This window comes from Hyperolius riggenbachi, chromosome 12 (genome assembly GCF_040937935.1).
Source record: "Hyperolius riggenbachi isolate aHypRig1 chromosome 12, aHypRig1.pri, whole genome shotgun sequence".
NCBI classification, from domain to species: Eukaryota; Metazoa; Chordata; class Amphibia; order Anura; family Hyperoliidae; genus Hyperolius; species Hyperolius riggenbachi.
In genome coordinates this window covers 20,568,350-20,588,184 of record NC_090657.1, presented here as the reverse complement: position 1 = coordinate 20,588,184, position 19,835 = coordinate 20,568,350, and the positions used below count along the sequence as shown (strand labels likewise).

General features: G+C 43.2%; 1 protein-coding gene across 5 annotated transcripts in view; it reads left to right on the top strand.

Annotated features, from left to right (window-relative positions):
- AXIN2 (axin 2) overlaps positions 1 to 6,406 on the top strand; it is a 76,257-nt gene extending 69,851 nt beyond the window's left edge. For 4 of the 5 annotated variants that reach the window (XM_068264196.1, XM_068264200.1, XM_068264198.1 and 1 more), the window contains exon 11: positions 1,973 to 6,406. In XM_068264196.1, the coding sequence (XP_068120297.1) occupies positions 1,973 to 2,099 (127 nt within the window). In that variant the 3' untranslated portion in view covers positions 2,100 to 6,406. The remainder of the gene's footprint in view (positions 1 to 1,972) is intronic. The other variant, XM_068264197.1, reaches the window with a different exon arrangement.
- The last annotated feature ends 13,429 nt before the right edge of the window (positions 6,407 to 19,835 follow it).

Sequence of the window (19,835 nt, the reverse complement as noted above, 5' to 3'; positions counted from 1 at the left end):
TCTCTCTCCTCCCTCTTCCTTCTCCTCTCCTCTATCTTCCTTCTCCTATCTTCTCCTCCTTTCTCCTCCTATCTCATCCCACTTCCTTCTCTTCTCCCTTCCCTCTTAATTCTCCTCTCTCCCTTCCTCTTCTCTCTCTCCCTTCTCTTTGCCCCTCGCTCTCCTCCCATTTTACCCCCCTCCCTATTCTCTCTCTTCCCTCTTCTTTTCTCAAAAGAGTTTATGCACTATATATATATATATATATATATATATATATATATATATATATATATATATATATATATATATATTTAGCCCATAGCATGCAAAGAAATAGTCACAATAACTTGACCCAAATGTATTAAAGAAGGACACCTGAACTGAGAGGGATATGGAGGCTGTGGACATATGTATTTCTTTTTAAGCAATGCATATTGCCTGGCTGTCCTGCTGAGCTTCTATTTCTAATAGTTGTAGCCGTAGATCGAGAAAAAATCAGGTTTTTCTGACTGCAGTCTGACTGGATTAGCCAGGAGCTTGTTTCAGGTGTGCGATACAGACACTACTGCAGCCAAAAAGGTCAGCAGAACTGCCAGGCAATTTGCATTTGCATTGTTTAAAAGGAAATAAATATGGCAGCCTCCGTATCCCTCTCTCTCCTAGTGTGCTTTAAAGTTTGACATTACTTTTCTCACCCACTTTTGTATCTGATTACTAGAAAACGCAGGAGAAAGGTTTATTGAATCAGCTCCTATACATAGAAGACTAATGATTATGTTATAGGAAGAGCTCTCTCTCGGAGGGGGGGGGGGGGGGGGGTCAGCAGCTGTGTACCCCTAATTTCTCTAGGACGCCATGTGGGAATATATATGGAAGCTCCAGAGTACAGAGGGTTTGCCATTGGAGTCCCCAAGAAATCCTGGTGGGGGGGAGAGGGAGGCTGGGTAGAGGGTACATCTAGTATTAGGTGGGGCAGGATTGTAGAGCTGGGAACTCGCATGTATAGAGATGTCCCAATCAGAGTCCCTAAGAGATTAAAGAATGCAGGAAGGGTGTCCCTAGTGATGTGTAACTCAGGTTAGCAGAGTTTCAAACTCAAATTTCTCACCACTAGAGTACCTGAGAGAGAGAACAATACAGCAGGTGTGGGGGAGCCCCCTGAGTGGGTGCAGCCTGTGTGCAGAGCTGGGGACTTGGGTCTGTAGAGATTTCACCGCCACAGACCTTGAGTTATAGAACAGATTTTTCTCTCTAGCTTCCACCAACCCCTAGATTATCAGTTCTAGGAGAATGACCTTTTTTTAATATCTTGATATAGTCAAGAATCCACCTTATTAGAATCTCCATCAAATTACAGAACTGTTTGCCAAGGTCTCACCAGTGTCTCTTCTCCTGGTCACTGGATGCCGAGCTCTGATTGGACACCCAGTGTACTTCACACCAACTCATGGAAGAACACTTACCTCCTGGACAGGTGCCCTTAACTCAGGGACAGTCCTTGGGGAAGGGGGGATCCAAATGATAGAAACTATTAAATTAGATTAACTACCTTATCGGTGCAAGTGGAGAAGCTGCTAACCAATCAGCGATCAGATCAGAACACACAGGTCTCCCCATCCTCCAGTATTGCCGGAAGAGATGTCCGTGTGTTTGGAGCTAGGGTATTCCCTCTGTTTTGCACTCACTCTTAAGATCTCTGTCTACGTAAAGTACAAATTCTATGACACTATTAACGTCATTAAAAAAAATTTGATTGGAAACTTAAATTTCCATCTCCCATTTAGGACATTTTATGACGTTGATTTGGATAGTTTCATAAAGGGAAGAGGAGGATGGGAACATATTGAGCAGTCCATTGGGGTCAGCAATAAGGTTACAAAAACTCGCCCTAGGCAGTCACTCTCAGTTTTGAAATGTTGAGGCAATAATTAGTCTGGTCTTTCTAGAAACTGGTTACTTATCCCCCAATCTTTTGTTTCTGGCTCTGTAGGTACTACTTCAAGAAAGTCAGCAATGAGTTTGAGTGTGGCGCAGTATTTGAGGAGATTCGAGAAGACGATACAATCCTTCCTACCTACGAGGGAAGGGTACTGGGCAAAGTGGAGCGTATTGATTGATGCCCAGTCCTCGGATCTGTGGCCTGTCTGCGTATCTCCGAGCACGTGGCCAATCACCGAAGGTGAAGGAGGAACATAAAATGTCTCTAGAGCTACAATGTCACATCCTGCGATGGGACAAGATGGGACAACCTCTGCTACATCTCATGTTCTGCCATGAAGGATCTCCCAACTCACGTCTGGAGGAGACATTACAATACGGGAGAGACATTCAGAGGCCACAGAAGGAAAACACAACTTCATGGATCTATGAAAGGATAAAATGTACTATTGGGTTATTTATGGTGAGGGAGGAGAGAACCACTACAAAGGGAAGACTCCGGCGCTTTCTGTAAATTATAGATGACCTCCTGGAGATTGCACGCTTGGACTGCTGTATAGTGGACCTGTCTATAAGTCATGTGTTTGATATTTATTGACCAGGAGGTACTCGCCATGACCTCTGCTGCTTATCGATTAGAAGAGACTGTGACGAACATTCACAACTAAAAGAGTACCTGCACTTTACTAGGAAACAGATGCTGTGAAAAGGGGAGAAGGCGAAGGAGACAACTTGGCTCTTAGTGTAGTTGGCTCTTTCTAAGTTTATTTTATCAGTGTTGTTCTAGACCTGTTCTAGTTCCATGTGCCTCTATTTGCCTGTTACCATGGCAGCACTTGGAAGTTAGGTCGTGGGAGAGTTGTGGTGACATTCAACACCTCCTGGAACTATCTCAGCCCAATCTTGGGTGTAAAGCCTAATCTACACGGTACGATTCTTTATACGATTCGATTAACGATCCAATTAAATCCGACATGTCCGATCGGGATTCAATTCAATTCGATTTGCCATTGCAAAACAACGGCAAATCGAATTGAATCGAATCCTGATCGGACATATTGGATTTAATCGGATAGTAAATAGAATCGTAATCGAATCGTATAAAGAATCGTATTGTGTAGATTGGACTTAAGGGGTTTGGCCTCATCTAGAATATGTGGGCATGGCTTGGATGAGACTAACATCACTCCTCCAAAGCTAAAACTCAACCTAATTTGAAGAGCCAAGCTTAACGTCTGTCTTGTGTCCCCACCTCCTTTCCAGAATACTGTTTCTGCCAATGATACAGGTGCTCTTTGATGGAAACCGGTAGTGAAAGGACTCTGGAGACTGACATGACTGCTTGCCTGGCTGTTGTGCTGATCCTTTGGCTCCAAATACCTTCTGAGTCGCCTACCCAGAATCAGTATTCAGTCCAGGCGTTATGACTGCATGCTTGTTCCAGGTGTGACTCGGGCAGTATGCTGGGCAGGTGTCATTTTCTACATGAGAATAAGGATGCTAGTCTCCATATTCCTTTCACTATTCTCTTTAAGCTAAACCAGTGAACTGCGCTACTTTCTGCTCACCATCCAATCAGCCAGACTCTTCTTGGACTTCACAGTGGGGAAGGTCTATTCTCACGTGAATGTCGTGCGGGGAATTCCATGCTGCTGTGTGACACGTCGGTGCGCTCTGTCCAGCACGTTGCCACCGTCTCGCTGTGCCTTTTTTTGTTTTCCTCGGTCTGTTGTCTGAATCTTTCCCTTAATTTATTTCCATTCCCTTCTTTTCCCATTTGCCATATCACCAGATCATCAGATGTTAAAGTGTATTCATATATTTGTCTAATGTGGAGACAGCGCAGCAGAGTTCTCCTGAGATGCTAAGAAAACAGAAACGTGTCTTGTGTGTAGGATGTGCAGAATACAAATGGGACACTAATGTTGGAGGAATATTTCACCATAGCAAGTATGAGAGGCATGCAGGGCCATTCTCTAGACTACTGGAGTACCAACACTAGAGAGTCTCTAGATAGCATGGCCATTCTCTAGAGAACTGGAGTACCAGCACTAGAGAGTCTCTAGATAGCATTGCCATTCTCTAGAGAACTGGAGTACCAACACTAGAGAGTCTCTAGATAGCATGGCCATTCTCTAGACTACTGGAGTACCAGCACTAGAGAGTCTCTAGATAGCATGGCCATTCTCTAGAGAACTGGAGTACCAACACTAGAGAGTCTCTAGATAGCATGGCCATTCTCTAGACTACTGGAGTACCAGCACTAGAGAGTCTCTAGATAGCATGGCCATTCTCTAGACTACTGGAGTACCAGCACTAGAGAGTCTCTAGATAGCATGGCCATTCTCTAGAGAACTGGAGTACCAACACTAGAGAGTCTCTAGATAGCATGGCCATTCCCTAGAGAACTGGAGTACCAACACTAGAGAGTCTCTAGATAGCATGGCCATTCTCTAGACTACTGGAGTACTAACGCTAAGGTATCTGTAGATATTATGGCCAGTCTGTAGACTATTGGAGTACCAGCACTGGGGCATCTATCACTACTGGAGTGCCAGCATGTGTGCTTCTATGTATAGCATAGTATTTCTCAGTTTTATGGGAGTACCAGTACTGGGGAAGATTTAGATGTTCTTCCTTTGTGTTCCTATGACAGTACAGTACTTCCAATGGAACATGCATAGATAGTGTGGTCTTTCGTGATCTTATGAGAGGACCAACACTAGTACATTTGTAACTAGTGGTCTTCTTTATCTTATGGGGTATCAATAGTAGTAATCTATAGATGGTATGGTTCTCTACCCTATGGATCTGATGACACTTGGCCATCTATAGATAGCATGATATTAGACTGTGGCATTGCCTATGTCTATACTTGCTATGGTCCTAATCTATTCTGTCTTCTACCAGTACTGGTCCATCCATGGAAATAACCTGAGAACATGGCCACCTAGCTAGAAGCATATATGAATGAGGTCTTCATCTGGCCAGTGACAGCCTGGATGTCACATATTGGGATGGGATACCCCAAGTTGCTATTCTGCCAGGTTTGGGACCATCAGATTTGTTATTGTAGACTCTGATATGTTGGACAGATAGGTGAGGCTGCTCAAGGAATGGTGATGGTAGGAAAAGTATCATTCTCCATAGATTTAAACTCACTGGAGCCAGATCAATAAAAGCTGGATTCTGATTGGCTGCATGCATTGAAAGTGAACTAATTCTGAAGTGAGAATGTAGCCAATCACTACACAGAAAAGTAATGGGGCAGGTGTGGCCTATTTATAGCAATCAGCACATTAGGTTGTTTTCTGTTTGGCTTCACGTTACAGTGAATCCACGATTTCACCCCAGGAATAAGGTCAGGAGACACTTGCCCTGCTGCTAAATTGACAACTGATTCTGAAAATTCATAATACATTTTATTTTACAGATTATGTTTACTTATTTGGAAACAGGTAAAATAGTATCCAGCGTAGCTTGAGGCCGGGGTCACACTTCGGTCTGCTGAAACCGGCAGCGTTTACCCGCCGACTAATCTGCAGTCCCTGCACACTTGTGGCTGACAGCAGCTGACTGTCCGCAATAGGCAATCGCATGCGTGTGCGAAAATAAAGCCAACAGAGCCGGTGTTTTTCTCCCTGCAGTGGGAAACGGCACATTACCCCACTTCCCTCCAATCCTCCATACAGAAGCATTATGTGTGTTTTCACTAGGAATGTTCAATGAGATGCAAATAATTTAGAGTTGATGCAGGATTATGCAAGTTTTGTATGCAAATGTCTGCAGCTTGAAAATGAACCAATCAAATCCTGCTGAGGTAATATAGGATTGGTCCATTTTCAAGCTACATGAATTTGCATACAAAACCTGCATAATCCTGCATCAATTCAAAGTTATTTGCATCTTATTGACCATCCCCAGTTTTCACGTTGCAAAAAAAGGCATGCAAATCTTTGCACGTGTGACCCCCGCCTCAGGATTCACCTGACCGGCATTTTCTGATGTTTCCTGTGATCTGATTGGCTGATTGCTCCTCCCACCCTTCTCACCAGTCTGCAGAGTGAGTGGCATCGGGGTATAGATCTATATATAAATCTGCACATTGTGAAGTCTGTACATTGTAATTATATGGATACTGTAGATAATGTGTAAGTATTGGCGGCTGTACAGTGATAAATTATAGCCCAGTATGTGTGCCTGCGGGTGAGCGATCACCGTCTATACATATATATCACCCTCATGTGGAGGGTCACAGCTTTCCCTTCTTATTCAAGGGTTTATTGTATATCATATATATAGATAAAGTATAAATATATGCCTCTTTTTCTTATGTAATTCCACTGCTGGCGGCGCTCTGGCAGCCGTTTGGCGTACGGCGTAGATGATGCGTTACGCAGAGCTCCCGGTCATGAAATGTGGTACAAGGATTATTCTAAGGAAGAGATGTAGCATTTAATAAAATTTTTATATTTTTCAAATGAAACTTTAGTCCGTCTTCCTTTCTTTGTTGCTCTGTCTGATCTTGTGCCGGCCGGCCAATGTAAAGAGGATCGGCGAATGCTCCAGAGAGTAACCAATCAGGCGGCAGCTGTCTCTTTCACCGCTCCCTTTCACAGTTGGGCAGGCGGTGAAATGACAACATCAGCAATAGGACAGTTTCTTGTATTATTTTGGTGTTATGTTGACCTTTGGGGGAGAGACTATATTACATTTCCAGGCTTGGATATCACAACCTGACACCACACGTCAGTAGAGATCTCCCATGTACAGTTTTCTGTGAGGCAATCGAGGCTCCTGCTGCTTTACACGAGGTGAGAGTTATATGGAGGCTGCCATATTTATTTCCTTTTAAGCAATACCAGTTGCCTGGCTGTCCTGCTGATCCTTTTGCCTAATACTTGTAGCCATAGACCCTGAACAAGCATGCAGCAGATCAGGTGTTTTGGACACTATTATCAGATCTGGCAAGATTAGCTGCATGCTGGTTTCTGGTGTGATTCAGACACTACTGCAGCCAAATAGACCAGCAGGGCTGCCAGGCAACTGGATTTGTTTAAAAGGAAACAAATATGGCAGCCTCCAAATCAGTCTCAACTTCGGTCCACTTTAAATCCTATTCTACAAATTCCATGTGACCTGAAGCAGCCCAGCTGAAGGAGGTGAGAACAGTCTCGATGGGTGGAATGACTACTGTTTCACTGGTCTTCAGGGATGGACGGTGATATGCTAATGATTCTGAATGGATGAACATTTTTTACAGCCTGGAAATGAACTCAGAAAAATCATCAGCGGCTGTATGAAGCTTGCATTAACTTCCAATGATTAGCATTTCACTGATCATCTCTACCTCTCTTCAGATTGCGAGGGGGTGGGACCCAGACAGGAGACGTCTCCGAAGATAACACCCTGCAGTCCCTTCAGTCTGTGCTGCAGATTGTGGCTGGTGTCAGGGCTCCTGATCAGGAAATGATCAGATCAGATTATCAAGGAACTTCTTCACAGATAAAAGCAAGCTCCGCCCCTAAGTGCTGCACAGGAAGAGGGACACGTATCTGCCTGAAGCAGGCCTTTAACTAAGTACATTAACACAGTTAAAGCACGTTTGTTTGTTTTTCATTATTTGAGTTTTGGACAATACACGAGGGTTAAGGGGCCCATACACTGGTCGATTTCAGCCATCGATCGATTGGAAATCGATTCTATCAAATATATCGATCAATCGATTTGTGGCCGATTTTGATGGATTTGATCTATCTGACAGGATGGAAAATCTAGGTCGATCTGCTGCTGGCAGTAGACTGATGGCCCATACAATTGCAATGGATCTAATGGTCCAATAATACATTTACATAGATTTCCAATATATTTTATTGTGAAATCTATTGGAAATCAGTTCCTAGAGTGTGGCACACATCAGATAGATTCCTGTCAGATTCGACTTGACAGGCATCTGACAGAAATCTATCTGATGGTCGAATCTGCTGCAAATCTATAAGTGTATGGCCACCTCTAGAAGCTTTTGGAGGATGTACAGCTGTCTGTGTCCTTACTGGGGAGATTTTCCCTCACGTCCTGCCCCTGGGATCCAGGGCTGTGGAGGGCTAGATAAATCCTTCAACTCCGACTCCTCAGTTTCTGGTACTTCCGGCTCCTCTGTAGGGATGGTCAGTGAGATGCAGCCCCGTTTCTATGGGCGTGTGATACGTGCAATCGCCCGGGGCACTGGATTGTTACGGCAGGAGGGGAGCGGGCATAATAGTAATAACTCATCTTTGTTCAGCAGAATAGCCGATCTCCCACAGCTTCAATGTACTTCCTTTCCCTGCATCTGTCTCAGTAACAGCGCCCCTTGTGATGATGTTCCGCATGTCAACACAGGGGGTGCTGTTACTGAGACAGATGTCGGGAAAGGAAGGACATTGAAGCTGCGTGGGATCTGCTATGTATTCGGCTGAAGGAAGGTGAGATATCACTATTATGCCCGCTCCCACCACACTGCAGTCACTTATCTACCTGGCACCTACCTATCTAACCTATACTGCAGCACCTACCTACCTAATCTATACTGCAGCACCTACCTACCTAACCTATACTGCAGCACCTACTTACCTAACCTATACTGCAGCACCTACTTACCTAACCTATACTGCAGTCATGTACCTATCTAACTTGTACTGCAGTAACTAACCTACCTAACCTATACTGCAGTCACGTACCTACCTAACCTGTACTGCAGTCACTTACCTACCTAACCTGTACTGCAGCACCTACTTACCTAACCTGTACTGCAGTCACTTACCTACCTAACCTGTACTGCAGCACCTACTTACCTAACCTGTACTGCAGTCACTTACCTACCTAACCTATACTGCAATCACTTACCTATCTAACCTATACTGCAATCACTTACCTACCTAACCTATACCACAGTCACTTACCTAGCTAACCTATACCGCAATCACTTACCTACCTAACCTATACAGCAGTCACTTACCTAGCTAATCTATACTGCAATCACTTACCTACCTAACCCCCGCAGCAGTCACTTACCTACCTAACCTGTACAGCCGTCACCTACCTATCTAAGTTATACTGGCACCTACCTATCTAAGCTATACTGCAGTCCCCTTCCTAATAAGCTATACTGCAATCACTTACCTACCTAACCTTTACAGCAGTCACTTACCTACCTAGCCTATACTGCAGTCACTTACCTGCCTAACCTATACAGCAGGCACCTACCAATCTAAGCTATACTGCAGTCACCTTCCTATCTAAGCTATACTGCAATCACCTTCCTATCTAAGCTATACTGCAATCACTTACCTACCTAACATATACTGCAGTCACCTACCTACCTAACCTATACTGCAGTCACCTACCTATCTAACCTATACTGGCACCTACCTATCTAAGCTGTACTGCAGTCACCTACCTATCTAACCTATACAGCAGTCACTTACCTACCTTACCTCTACTGCAGTCACTTACCTATCTAACCTATACTGGCACCTACCTATCTAACCTATACAGCAGTCACTTACCTACCTAACATATACTGCAGTCACCTACCTATCTAACCTATACTGCAGTCACCTACCTATCTAACCTATACTGGCACCTACCTATCTAACCTATACTGTAGGCACATACCTACCTATCTAACCTATACTGCAGTCACCTACCTGTCTAACTTATACTGCAGTCACTTACCCACCTAACCTATGCAGAAGACACCTACCTATCTAATCTATACTGCGGGCACCTACCTATCTAACCTATACTGCGGCCACCTACCTATCTAACCTATACAGCAGTCACTTACCTACCTAACCTCTACTGCAGTCACCTACCTATCTAACCTATACTGTCACCTACCTATCTAACCTATACTGCAGTCACTTACCTACCTAACATATACTGCAGTCACCTACCTATCTAACCTATACTGCAGTCACCTACCTATCTAACCTATACTGCAGTCATCTACCTGTCTAAACTATACTGCAGTCACTTACCCACCTAACATATACTGCAGTCACCTACCTATCTAATCTATACTGGCACCTACCTATCTAACCTATACAACAGTCACTTACCTACCTAACATATACTGCAGTCACCTACCTATCTAACCTATACTGCAGTCACCTACCTATCTAACCTATGCTGCAGTCACCTACCTGTCTAACCTATACTGCAGTGACTTACCCACCTAACCGATGCAGCAGACACCTACCTATCTAATCTATACTGCGGGCATCTAGCTAATTAACACATACTGGTGGCACCTACGTAGCTAACCTATACTGTGGTGGGCACCTATACCTGGCTCCACGGTGGGGAGGGGGGGAGGAGATTTTTTACACCCTTGCCCTGGGTGAAATTTAGCCTAGAAACTACCCTGGTGAAATGCAAATAAGTTCAAGTTCCTGGAAAATTATGCACATTTATACAGCTTGCAAAATTGACCAATCAAATCCTATTTTCAAGCTGTATAATCTTGCATAACTCGGCGGGAACTGCATGATAACCACAAATGTAATAGTCATATCAATGCATTTATTATAACCTGAATTCCATAAGGAGGACAGTTACTTGTTTGGGTTATTGTCCAGTGGAGGAATACAAACACATTCTAGTGTTAGAGACACAAGTGAGAGGGATATGGAGGCTGCCATGTTTCTTTCCTTATAAACAATTCCAGTTACCTGGCTGTCCTGTTGATTTTCTGGTTTACATAATGTCTGACTCAAAATCCTGGACCAAGCATATGGCTAATCCAGAAAAACCTGAGTCAGAGTACCTGATCTGCTGCATGCTTGTTCAGGGTATGTGGCTAAAAAGAGACACAGGATCAGGAGGACTGCCAGGCAACTGGTATAGTTTAAAATGAAATAAATATGGCAGCCTCCATCTACCTCACACTTCAGGTGTCCTTTATTATAAGGTATTTTAGGCTAGCGTCACACTGGGGCTTTGCATTGTGTTGCATTGTACCTTTCACATAACACAAAGCAATACAAATAAAAAACGCATTGACGCTTTGTTCACATCTAAAATCGAAATCGCTGACGGCAGTAACTTTCAAAGAGCTTTTGCAGAGCGATTAGTTTTTTCACTTCCTGAGGCAAGTCAGGAAGTGAACTCCTTGACCCGGAAAAGAATAAATATGTATTTAGTCTTAAAAGCGCTTGGGAAATCACTATACCAAGTGTTTTTTCAAGCGCTTAGCGATTTCTCTATACCTTCCATTGAGCAAAAATGCTCAGAAAATGGTACAGGCAGCGATTTGCTCAGCGGATCGGAAACAAACCGCTCAGATGTGAGCTCTCCCATAGGAAATCATTGCACAAGGTTTTGTTTTTTTAAATCACCGGGGGTTAAAAAAAAAAAACGCCCTAGGTGTGAACAAGCCTTAAAGGTGGCCAAGTGATGTAACGCAGGCATAGATGGAAATTATATTTTAAATAGGTTGACTGTAAGGTCGCACTTATTGCGCATGGGCACATACTTTACTGTGCATTGTCATTGGCTAACACAATCAATGTGTAGAAGCGTACATGTATCATGTTGTAATAGATGTGCATTACCCACATAGACATGTGCACTGGTAGCAACACACTGCAGATTTGTGCATTGATTGAACGCACTCCACTGCATCACACTGCAACTGATGCAGCGTGAGCTCCTGGGGAATTTATCATCACATTGGGCTCTATTCATATAAAATCTGTGGTGGAAAAACTCATGGAGGGAAAATAGTAATAGTAATATTTTAGACTTCTGGGTGGTCATTCATAAAATGTTGGCAGCTGCGATAGCAGTGCGGAGATTTCCCGCTGTAGGCTGTTGGTAGGCTGTCGGAAACACAGAAGCTGAGTCCCTCCATGCGCTGCTCTCTCTGCTGCTGCTTGGGAGGTCTTCTCTCTACATCCGAGGAAGCGGTATTTCCCGCCCGCATACCGCTTCCTCTAATCTTTATGAATGGACATTTTGTTAAATTTTCTAGATAAATCTAGAAAAACACAGCACAAGGCGAAAATGTATCGCTCTGCTGGGGAATTGTAGCTTATTATGCGGAAACAGCTTTTATGAATGCCCACTTTGCTAAATGGTCGGGAAAGTCAGCTGTTTTCAGCAGAAAACTGGCGGAAAAGCTTTATGAATAGAGCCCTTTGGGTTCTATTCATAAAAAATTGGGGGCGGAAAAAATCGTGGAGGGAAAATATCGCATCGGTATTTTAGACCTCTGGGTGGTCATTCATAAAAATGTTGCCAGCTGCAATGCAAGTGCGGAGATCTCCCGCTGAAGGCTAGCGGTAAGCAGTCGGAAGGCATGCGGTAACACTGAAGCCAGCAGAGTCCCTCCGTGCGCTGCTCTCCTTGGGAGGTCTGTCCCATCCACTTTCATGTAATCCGAACTCTTCTCGCTACATCAGAGGAAGCGGTATTTCCCGTCCATATACCGCTTCCTCTAATATTTATGAATTGACATTTCGTAACTTTTTCTGGATAAAATCTAGAAAAACACAGCAGAAGGCGGAAATTACTCGCACTGCTGGGGGAACAGCTTTTATGAATGCCCACTTTGCTAAATGGACGGGAAAGTCAGCTGTTTTGAGCGGAAAACTTGCGGGGAACGTTTTATGAATAAAGCCCTTTGTGTTAAAGCGTGCAAAATAGTGTCTGTTGCAACGCAATATATCAGTAGGGCTAGTTTCATACCGACACATAGGGATGGTCAATGAGATGCAAGTAATTTCGAGTTGATGCAGTATTATGCACATTTTGTATGCAAATTTATGCAACTTGAAAGTGAACCAGTCAAATCCTGCTGAGGTAATATTAAATTGGTCTATTTTCAAGTTGCATAAATTTGCATGCACCATTTTGCATGATCCTGCATCAACTCAAAATGACTTGCATCTCATTGACCAACCCTATGTGTCAGCATGAAACTACCCTTGCATGTTGACTGAGGGCTTATTCACAGTGGGATGTTGCTTTGTAATGAGGCGTCATAACGCAGCATTACGATGCAACGCAAAACAAAACGTGGTATTGCACATTAATGCCTCCTTACCGTTGCATACAGGCAATGAAACATATGCTTTCCTGTACCTGGTAGAGCAGTGCGTTACCATAATGCTACACACTACACGTTACCATGCAACGCTAAAGTCGCACTGTGAACATCCCCATAAGATTAGCATTGCAGTGCGGTAAGCTGCGTTAGACTTTATAACGCAGCTCCGCCGTGTCTCACAGTGAACATAGCCTGAAGGAAGGCAGCATGCATGATATTTAACCACAGAACTACTGGTAGCAAGCTGACACCCTACTTTATCAGCCTGTTTAGGGCCTCTTTTCCACGGACTGTTGATAGGCAGCGAAATACCTATCAAACTCTCTCAATTGCTCACTGCTGTATAAACAGGTACAGATACCACTGTATGTGGTACCCAGTATCAGGGGTCTAGTCCTGGGAAAATAAGTGAGTGGACTCACTTGGAAAACCCCTGCGGTACACCGGAAAATGGGTGTGGTCAAGCATACCGTGGGTGTGGTCATGGGTGGGGCCAAATATACATGACCTTAGCAGTGATGTAAAAGGTCTGCCGAGGAAGTTTGAGCTCTGCCGTAGTGTATTCCCCAAAAATAGATGTAATCTGACAGCATTTCACCAAAAAAGACACATAATCTGGTAGAAGTTCCTCCAAAATACAGATAATATGGAAGTGGTTCCCCCAAAATAGACAATGTGGCAGCAGCAGTTCCCCCAACATACACATAATTTGGAAGCAGTTCCCCAAAATACGCAAAAGCTGGCAGCGGAACACCCAAAATATGGACGAGCTCATTAATCCATGAGCACAGGATAGCTCAAGAGTTTAGGGCTCAGACTGTGGTGGTGATAAATTTGGAGTTCTGGGTTCTGGCCCAGATGGTTGCTCCTTCCTTTATAAATGTTTTGTTATTAAAAAAAACACAGAACACCGTGAGCACAACACTAATTCATAACCTGTATGTTACCTACATAGAATGAGGAAATGTGAGAGAACTGGGATTGAGCTACAGTCGTTCTTTATTAGCTCATAAACTGATGTTGGAAACTCAGTACTAGAGTTAGCGATGTTAAAGTGAAAGGCCTTTCTTTCTGTGAAATATGATGGACGAGCAGACAAGGCCATGAGCACAGGATAGCTCAGAAGATAAGGGCTTGGGCTATGGTGTTGAGAGACTTGAGTTCAATCACCACAAGAACTTTAGTCATTTATTAGTGTGTCCTACTGAGCTCATGATAACGACACCAATTTATAACTAGTAATTTATTTAATGTGTCCTTCTAAGCTCATGATAAACGAACTCATTTATAACTAGCATGTCTCATAGATGCATTGCTATATCCAGCAACAAACACACCACTTCTACCTCAGCATGTGGCACAACACATTAGCCACTTGCTTTTAGATTTGGAGACCCAAGTTCAAATACGAGCGCCGACATTTATTCATTTCCCTTGGGAGTTGGTAATCGTTGATGAGAATTTAGAAGTTATGACACAAAAGTAAGTTATAACCTGTATGGCGATCATCTAGCAATTGTGGTTTGTGGTTTCAATCACAATAATAAAAAAAAATCAGCCTATTTATAAGTTTGAGATGTAGCTCAGTGGATCAGTAACCAGCAGCAACGTGGGAGACCCGGGAACAAATCCCAGCAATCCTTTATTAGCTCTCTAATGTTAAATCTGATGGACCAGCACCAGAAGGGATAAACCAAGGCAATGGCTAGGTGCTAAGCACTAATGTCAGAGACTTCAGTACTAGCATTGGTAACTTCTTACTAACGTGCGAGGCCTTTCTTATTGTGAAATATGATGGCCGAGCACATTAAACCATCAGCACAGGATAGCTCAAGAGTTTAGGGCTCGGACTGTGGTGGTGATAATTTTGGAGTTCTGGGTTCTGGCCCAGATGGCTGCTCCTTACTTTATAAACATTTTGTTATTAAAAAAAAAACACAGAACACTGTGAGCACAACACTAATTCATAACCTTTATGTCGCCTACATAGAATGAGGAAATGTGAGAGAACTGGGATTGAGCCACAGTTGTTCTTTATTAGCTCATGAACTGATGTTGGAAACCTCAGTACTAGAGTTAGCGATGTTAAAGTGAAAGGCCTTTCTTTCTGTGAAATATGATGGACGAGCAGACAAGGACATGAGCACAAGATAGCTCAGAAGATAAGGGCTTGGACTATTGAGTTAAGAGACTTGAGTTCAATCACCACAAGAACTTTAGTCATTTATTTAGTGTGTCCTACTGAGCTCATGATAACGACACCAATTTATAACATTTATTTAATGTGTCCTTCTAAGCTCATGATAAACGAACTCATTTATAACTAGCATGTCTCATAGATACATTGATATATCCAGCAACAAACACAACACTTCTACCTCAGCATGTGGCACAACACAATAGCCACTTGCTTTTAGATTTGGAGACCCAAGTTCAAATACGAGCACCGACATTTATTCATTTCCCTTGGGAGTTGGTAATCGATGAGAATTTAGAAGTTATGACACAAAAGTAAGTTATAACCTGTATGGCGATCATCTAACAATTGTGGTTTGTGGTTTCAATCACAATAATGAAAAAAATCAGCTTATTTATAAGTCTGAGATGTAGCTTAGTGGCTCAGTAACCAGCAGCAACGTGGGAGACCCGGGATCAAATCCCAGCAATTCTTTATTTAAGTTAAATCTGATGGACCAGCACCAGAAGGGATAAACCAAGGCAATGGCTAGGTGCTAAGCACTAATGTCAGAGACTTCAGTACTAGCATTGGTAACTTCTTACTAACATGTGAGGCCTTTCTTTTTGTGAAATATGATGGACGAGCACATTAGGTTGTGAGCACAGAATAGCTCAAGTGGTAAGGGCTCTGACAGCAGTACTAAGGGTCCTGGGTTCGATACCCACAAGGACTCTACCAGTACTGCTAGGAAACCTAAACCCTGAGTTCCTGGCTCAAGAGGCAGCAGAAGGAGTGCTGTACAACAAGAGGTTGAACATCACCAGTGGAATGTGACAAGATGTGGTACAGTGGTGACACAGAACTGCAAAGGAAGAGTCACCAGTAAAAACACAGAAGATGAAAAGAAATAAGTTGAGTAAAGTTAAAAAATATATATATTTTTTAACCAAAAATGCGATTTACAAAAAACCAACAAAACAGTTTCTTCTCAGGCGCATTTTCCCACATTCTTCCTTGTACTCAACCCACCTCTTTCCACCATCTCAGGAACTCTGCTTGCCGTCTGATACATCCAGAGATCTCCACCTGCAGTCCAAGCACTCCAACTGCATCTTTCAGTGCCTGTGAGATCTGGACTACCCAGGGATTGAACCCAGGACACCTACGTAGTAGGACCTAGCTCCAACCAGCTGAGCCACCAGCTCTTCACACTCTCATTTGTTCGTCCATAATATTTCACATCAACAAAGGAAGCCAACAATGCAAAAAAAAAAAAAAAGATCAATTATAAGTCAGAGGAAGACACCATGCCAACAGTATATAAACCAGAGAAAGGCTCTATGCTTTGGGGGTGTCTAGTCTGGGAATTATTAGCAGGAAGATTAGAAGAATCCTGAACAAGGGTGAAAGTCACTGACATACACTATTAGATGCAAACAATGCAGAGTTAATGAATGTTTGTGTACATTCTGTATGAAAATATATGCAGATTAAAAACAGACCAATCAAACAAATAGCTATGGTGCACAACCAATGATCTGATTATGGTTTCATGCACAAGCAAGGATGGCAGTCCTCGTCCCTGGAACCCTCTTCTACTGTCCCTTCCCTCTTCTTTCTAACTCTCTCCTATTCTACTTTCTTCTAATCTCCACATAATCACGGGTTATCTTTCAACTTGCCTCTGCTTACGACGGCATTATAGATGTTAAGACACTAGATGTTTACTTGAATAAGTCTGTAAATTCAACAATATGCGAATATACTCCTCTTCCTATTACACACGTTGGCACTTACTATCGCAACTAGAACCTATTGAGCTGACCCTAGCTTATGCTAGGAAATTAGCAAAACCTATCTCGCTGGAGCTTAGGTTTCATAGCTATAGGTACTGGACAGGTATGATAGACTAGTCCTCTCCCGACCCCTTACGGGTTAGAGTTGGTAGATGGACTATCCTGCACGATAGCGTTTAGGAATTCCTTATCTGATTACTAATTGTAATAGTTGTTCTACCCACAGATTAGTATGTTGACATTACTAGTGTTATACTGGCTTTCACTCGCTCAAGCTAAAGATGAGTTGACTGTAAACAAAATTTTATGCTGTTTCTGTTCACCGTTGTTGAGACTTGTTCTTGTTGAAAATTGAACTGTAACACTTATAAAACTTTTCAATAAAAACAATTGAAACAAAAAAAAAACAGACCAATCAAACCCCACCACACCAGGATAGGAGTGGTCCATTTTCCAGCTGCATATATTGCATACAAAATTTGTATGAACTTGCTCAAAATTATTTGCATCTCAACAACCATCCCTATACATTATGATACCTGCTAAAGGCTGGCTACATTTTCTGGTCAAACCTATGTTATTTAATAACAATCATCTCCTAACATTATATACTGAGAAACCACCGAACATGAGGCACACAGCTAAGCCAAAGCTTAAAATGGATCTGTTGAGGTTAGCAGGTTTTATAAACTGTTTCTGAATGGGAACCTCCAGGAAGGAGTAAAATAAAAATATCATTTCACCCTCCCTTGCCATAGCCTTGGGAGATCCCACAAGTTTATACATTCCCAGGTACAGCATACAGGGCTTCCAGTAGAGGGCGCCTAACCCTAGATGCCTTTAGATGGCTGAACTTTCCACAGATGTCTATGAGGCCCTCATACAGACCAGCACTAAACACCATCTGGCCTTAAATTCAGTTCAGGATATTGTAATGGGTGGTGCAGTAGATTTGGAGAGGGAGAAGCTGCCTCCCCCACTTCATTGTCCTGTGCACATACAACCTATCCACACTTCTGTCAGTGGTTAGTGTCTCACAAGTGTTGCATATAATAATAAGTACACATTGGCTATCATTCATAAAAGTGTGGTCGGTAAAGTAAATCCATGCGGGAAAACACAGCTGTCGGTATTTTAGACTTCTGGCTGCTCATTCATAAAAATGTTGCCAGTTGTGATAGCAGTGCGGAGATTCCCCGAACTAGGCTGTCGGTAGGCTGGCGGAAGCACAGGAAGCTGCCGAGTTCATACATTTCTCCGTGTTCCGCTCTACTGCAGCTGCCTGGGAGGTCTGTGTGTCTCCATTCACTTACATTGTTATCGCCACATCAGAGTGAGCGCCGCGGTACTTCCCGACCTCACATCGCTTGCGGTAATCTTTATGAATTAACATTTTATTACATTTGTTACGATAGTCACCGCACAAGGCGGTGATTTATCACTCTGCTCGGTAATGTCAGCTTTTCATGCAGAAAGAGCCTTTATGAATAGAGATCTTGCTATGTGTTCGGTAAAGTCGGCTGTTTTCAGCATTTACGCATGTGGAAATGCTTTATGAATGATAGCCATTTACTCAAACATGCTCAACAATGTAGGGTCATGACCTGGAAATATCTTGCAAAGTACTCCACTGTCTACTATGAGAAGTGGCCTATCAACCCTTGCAGAACACTCAACTGAAGACCAGGGGGTAACGTGGACTCAATGCTCTGGGAGAGCTTGTGCCAGTGTAAGGTCAATATGGCAGTGTCAGGTTCATGCAATGTTCAAAGTTCTTTTAAGAAATGCCAGTTGTGACTGCTGAAGCAAAAAGATCAGCACCGCCAGACAAGTACAACAGGCATCCAGCCAGTGGTTGTCAGAGCTGTCAACTGATCTGTAAGATACACCGTCAATTTGTGGCAAAACTAAAGTTGGCCAAACACGAGTCAAGAGAAGCCCAATCTGGCGACGGATCGGTAAGTTAGAAATCAATCAGGAAACAGAGTGGTGCAAAGTGATGAATCGCTCACAATCAAATGTCTGCACATATCAAATAAAGAAATGATTGAATGGCTGAACCTGGTGGCTGTGGACCAATCAATGCCATACAAAACTATGAGGCCTGCTGAAAACATCCACCTCAAGCTCCTAACTGTCCACAATGCTTCTCCTCTGCACATCTCCACACATTACTAGATACCAATCCAACAGCAACCTCAGCTCTGCACCAGGCATGGGCTTCCGAATTCCGCGGAAGCTAAAATTCCGAAATTCCGCCGGAATTGGGGTTTCCGCATGGTTCCGCGGAATTCGGAATTTGCAATCCGGAATTCGGAATTTGCAATCCGGAATTCGGAATTCCAGCAAAATCGGAATCGGAATGAATTGACCAATCAGGAGATGCGGAATGAGTTGACCAATCATAATCAGCGGAGAGTTACTGCGCTAAAATAACGGTTTCAACATTTTTTTAATCCAAATTTACAAAATACAAATCAACTTTATTAACAATAGATATTTCAAATGAGCGATTGAGTGTTTCCTCCTAAATTTACGGAAATCCGTTTAAAAATACGGAAAGTGCACGTGGCGGAATACCGCGGAATGTAGCGGAATTCCACCGGAATGTAGCGGAAGCGGAATTTCGGTAGTGGTGGTATGCGGAATTACCGCGGAATCGGAAATTGGCTCTTCCGACCATGCCTGCTCTGCACATAGCCTTCTGTCTTCCACTAGAATCACCTTCTCACAGAGGGATAGTATTGCAGGCCTCAGAGAGGCAGACAGCAGCAAGACACTGGAGGCCAGATATAGTGAATAAGGTTTATCACAATAAGTGCACTATATACGACACAGCAAAGTAACC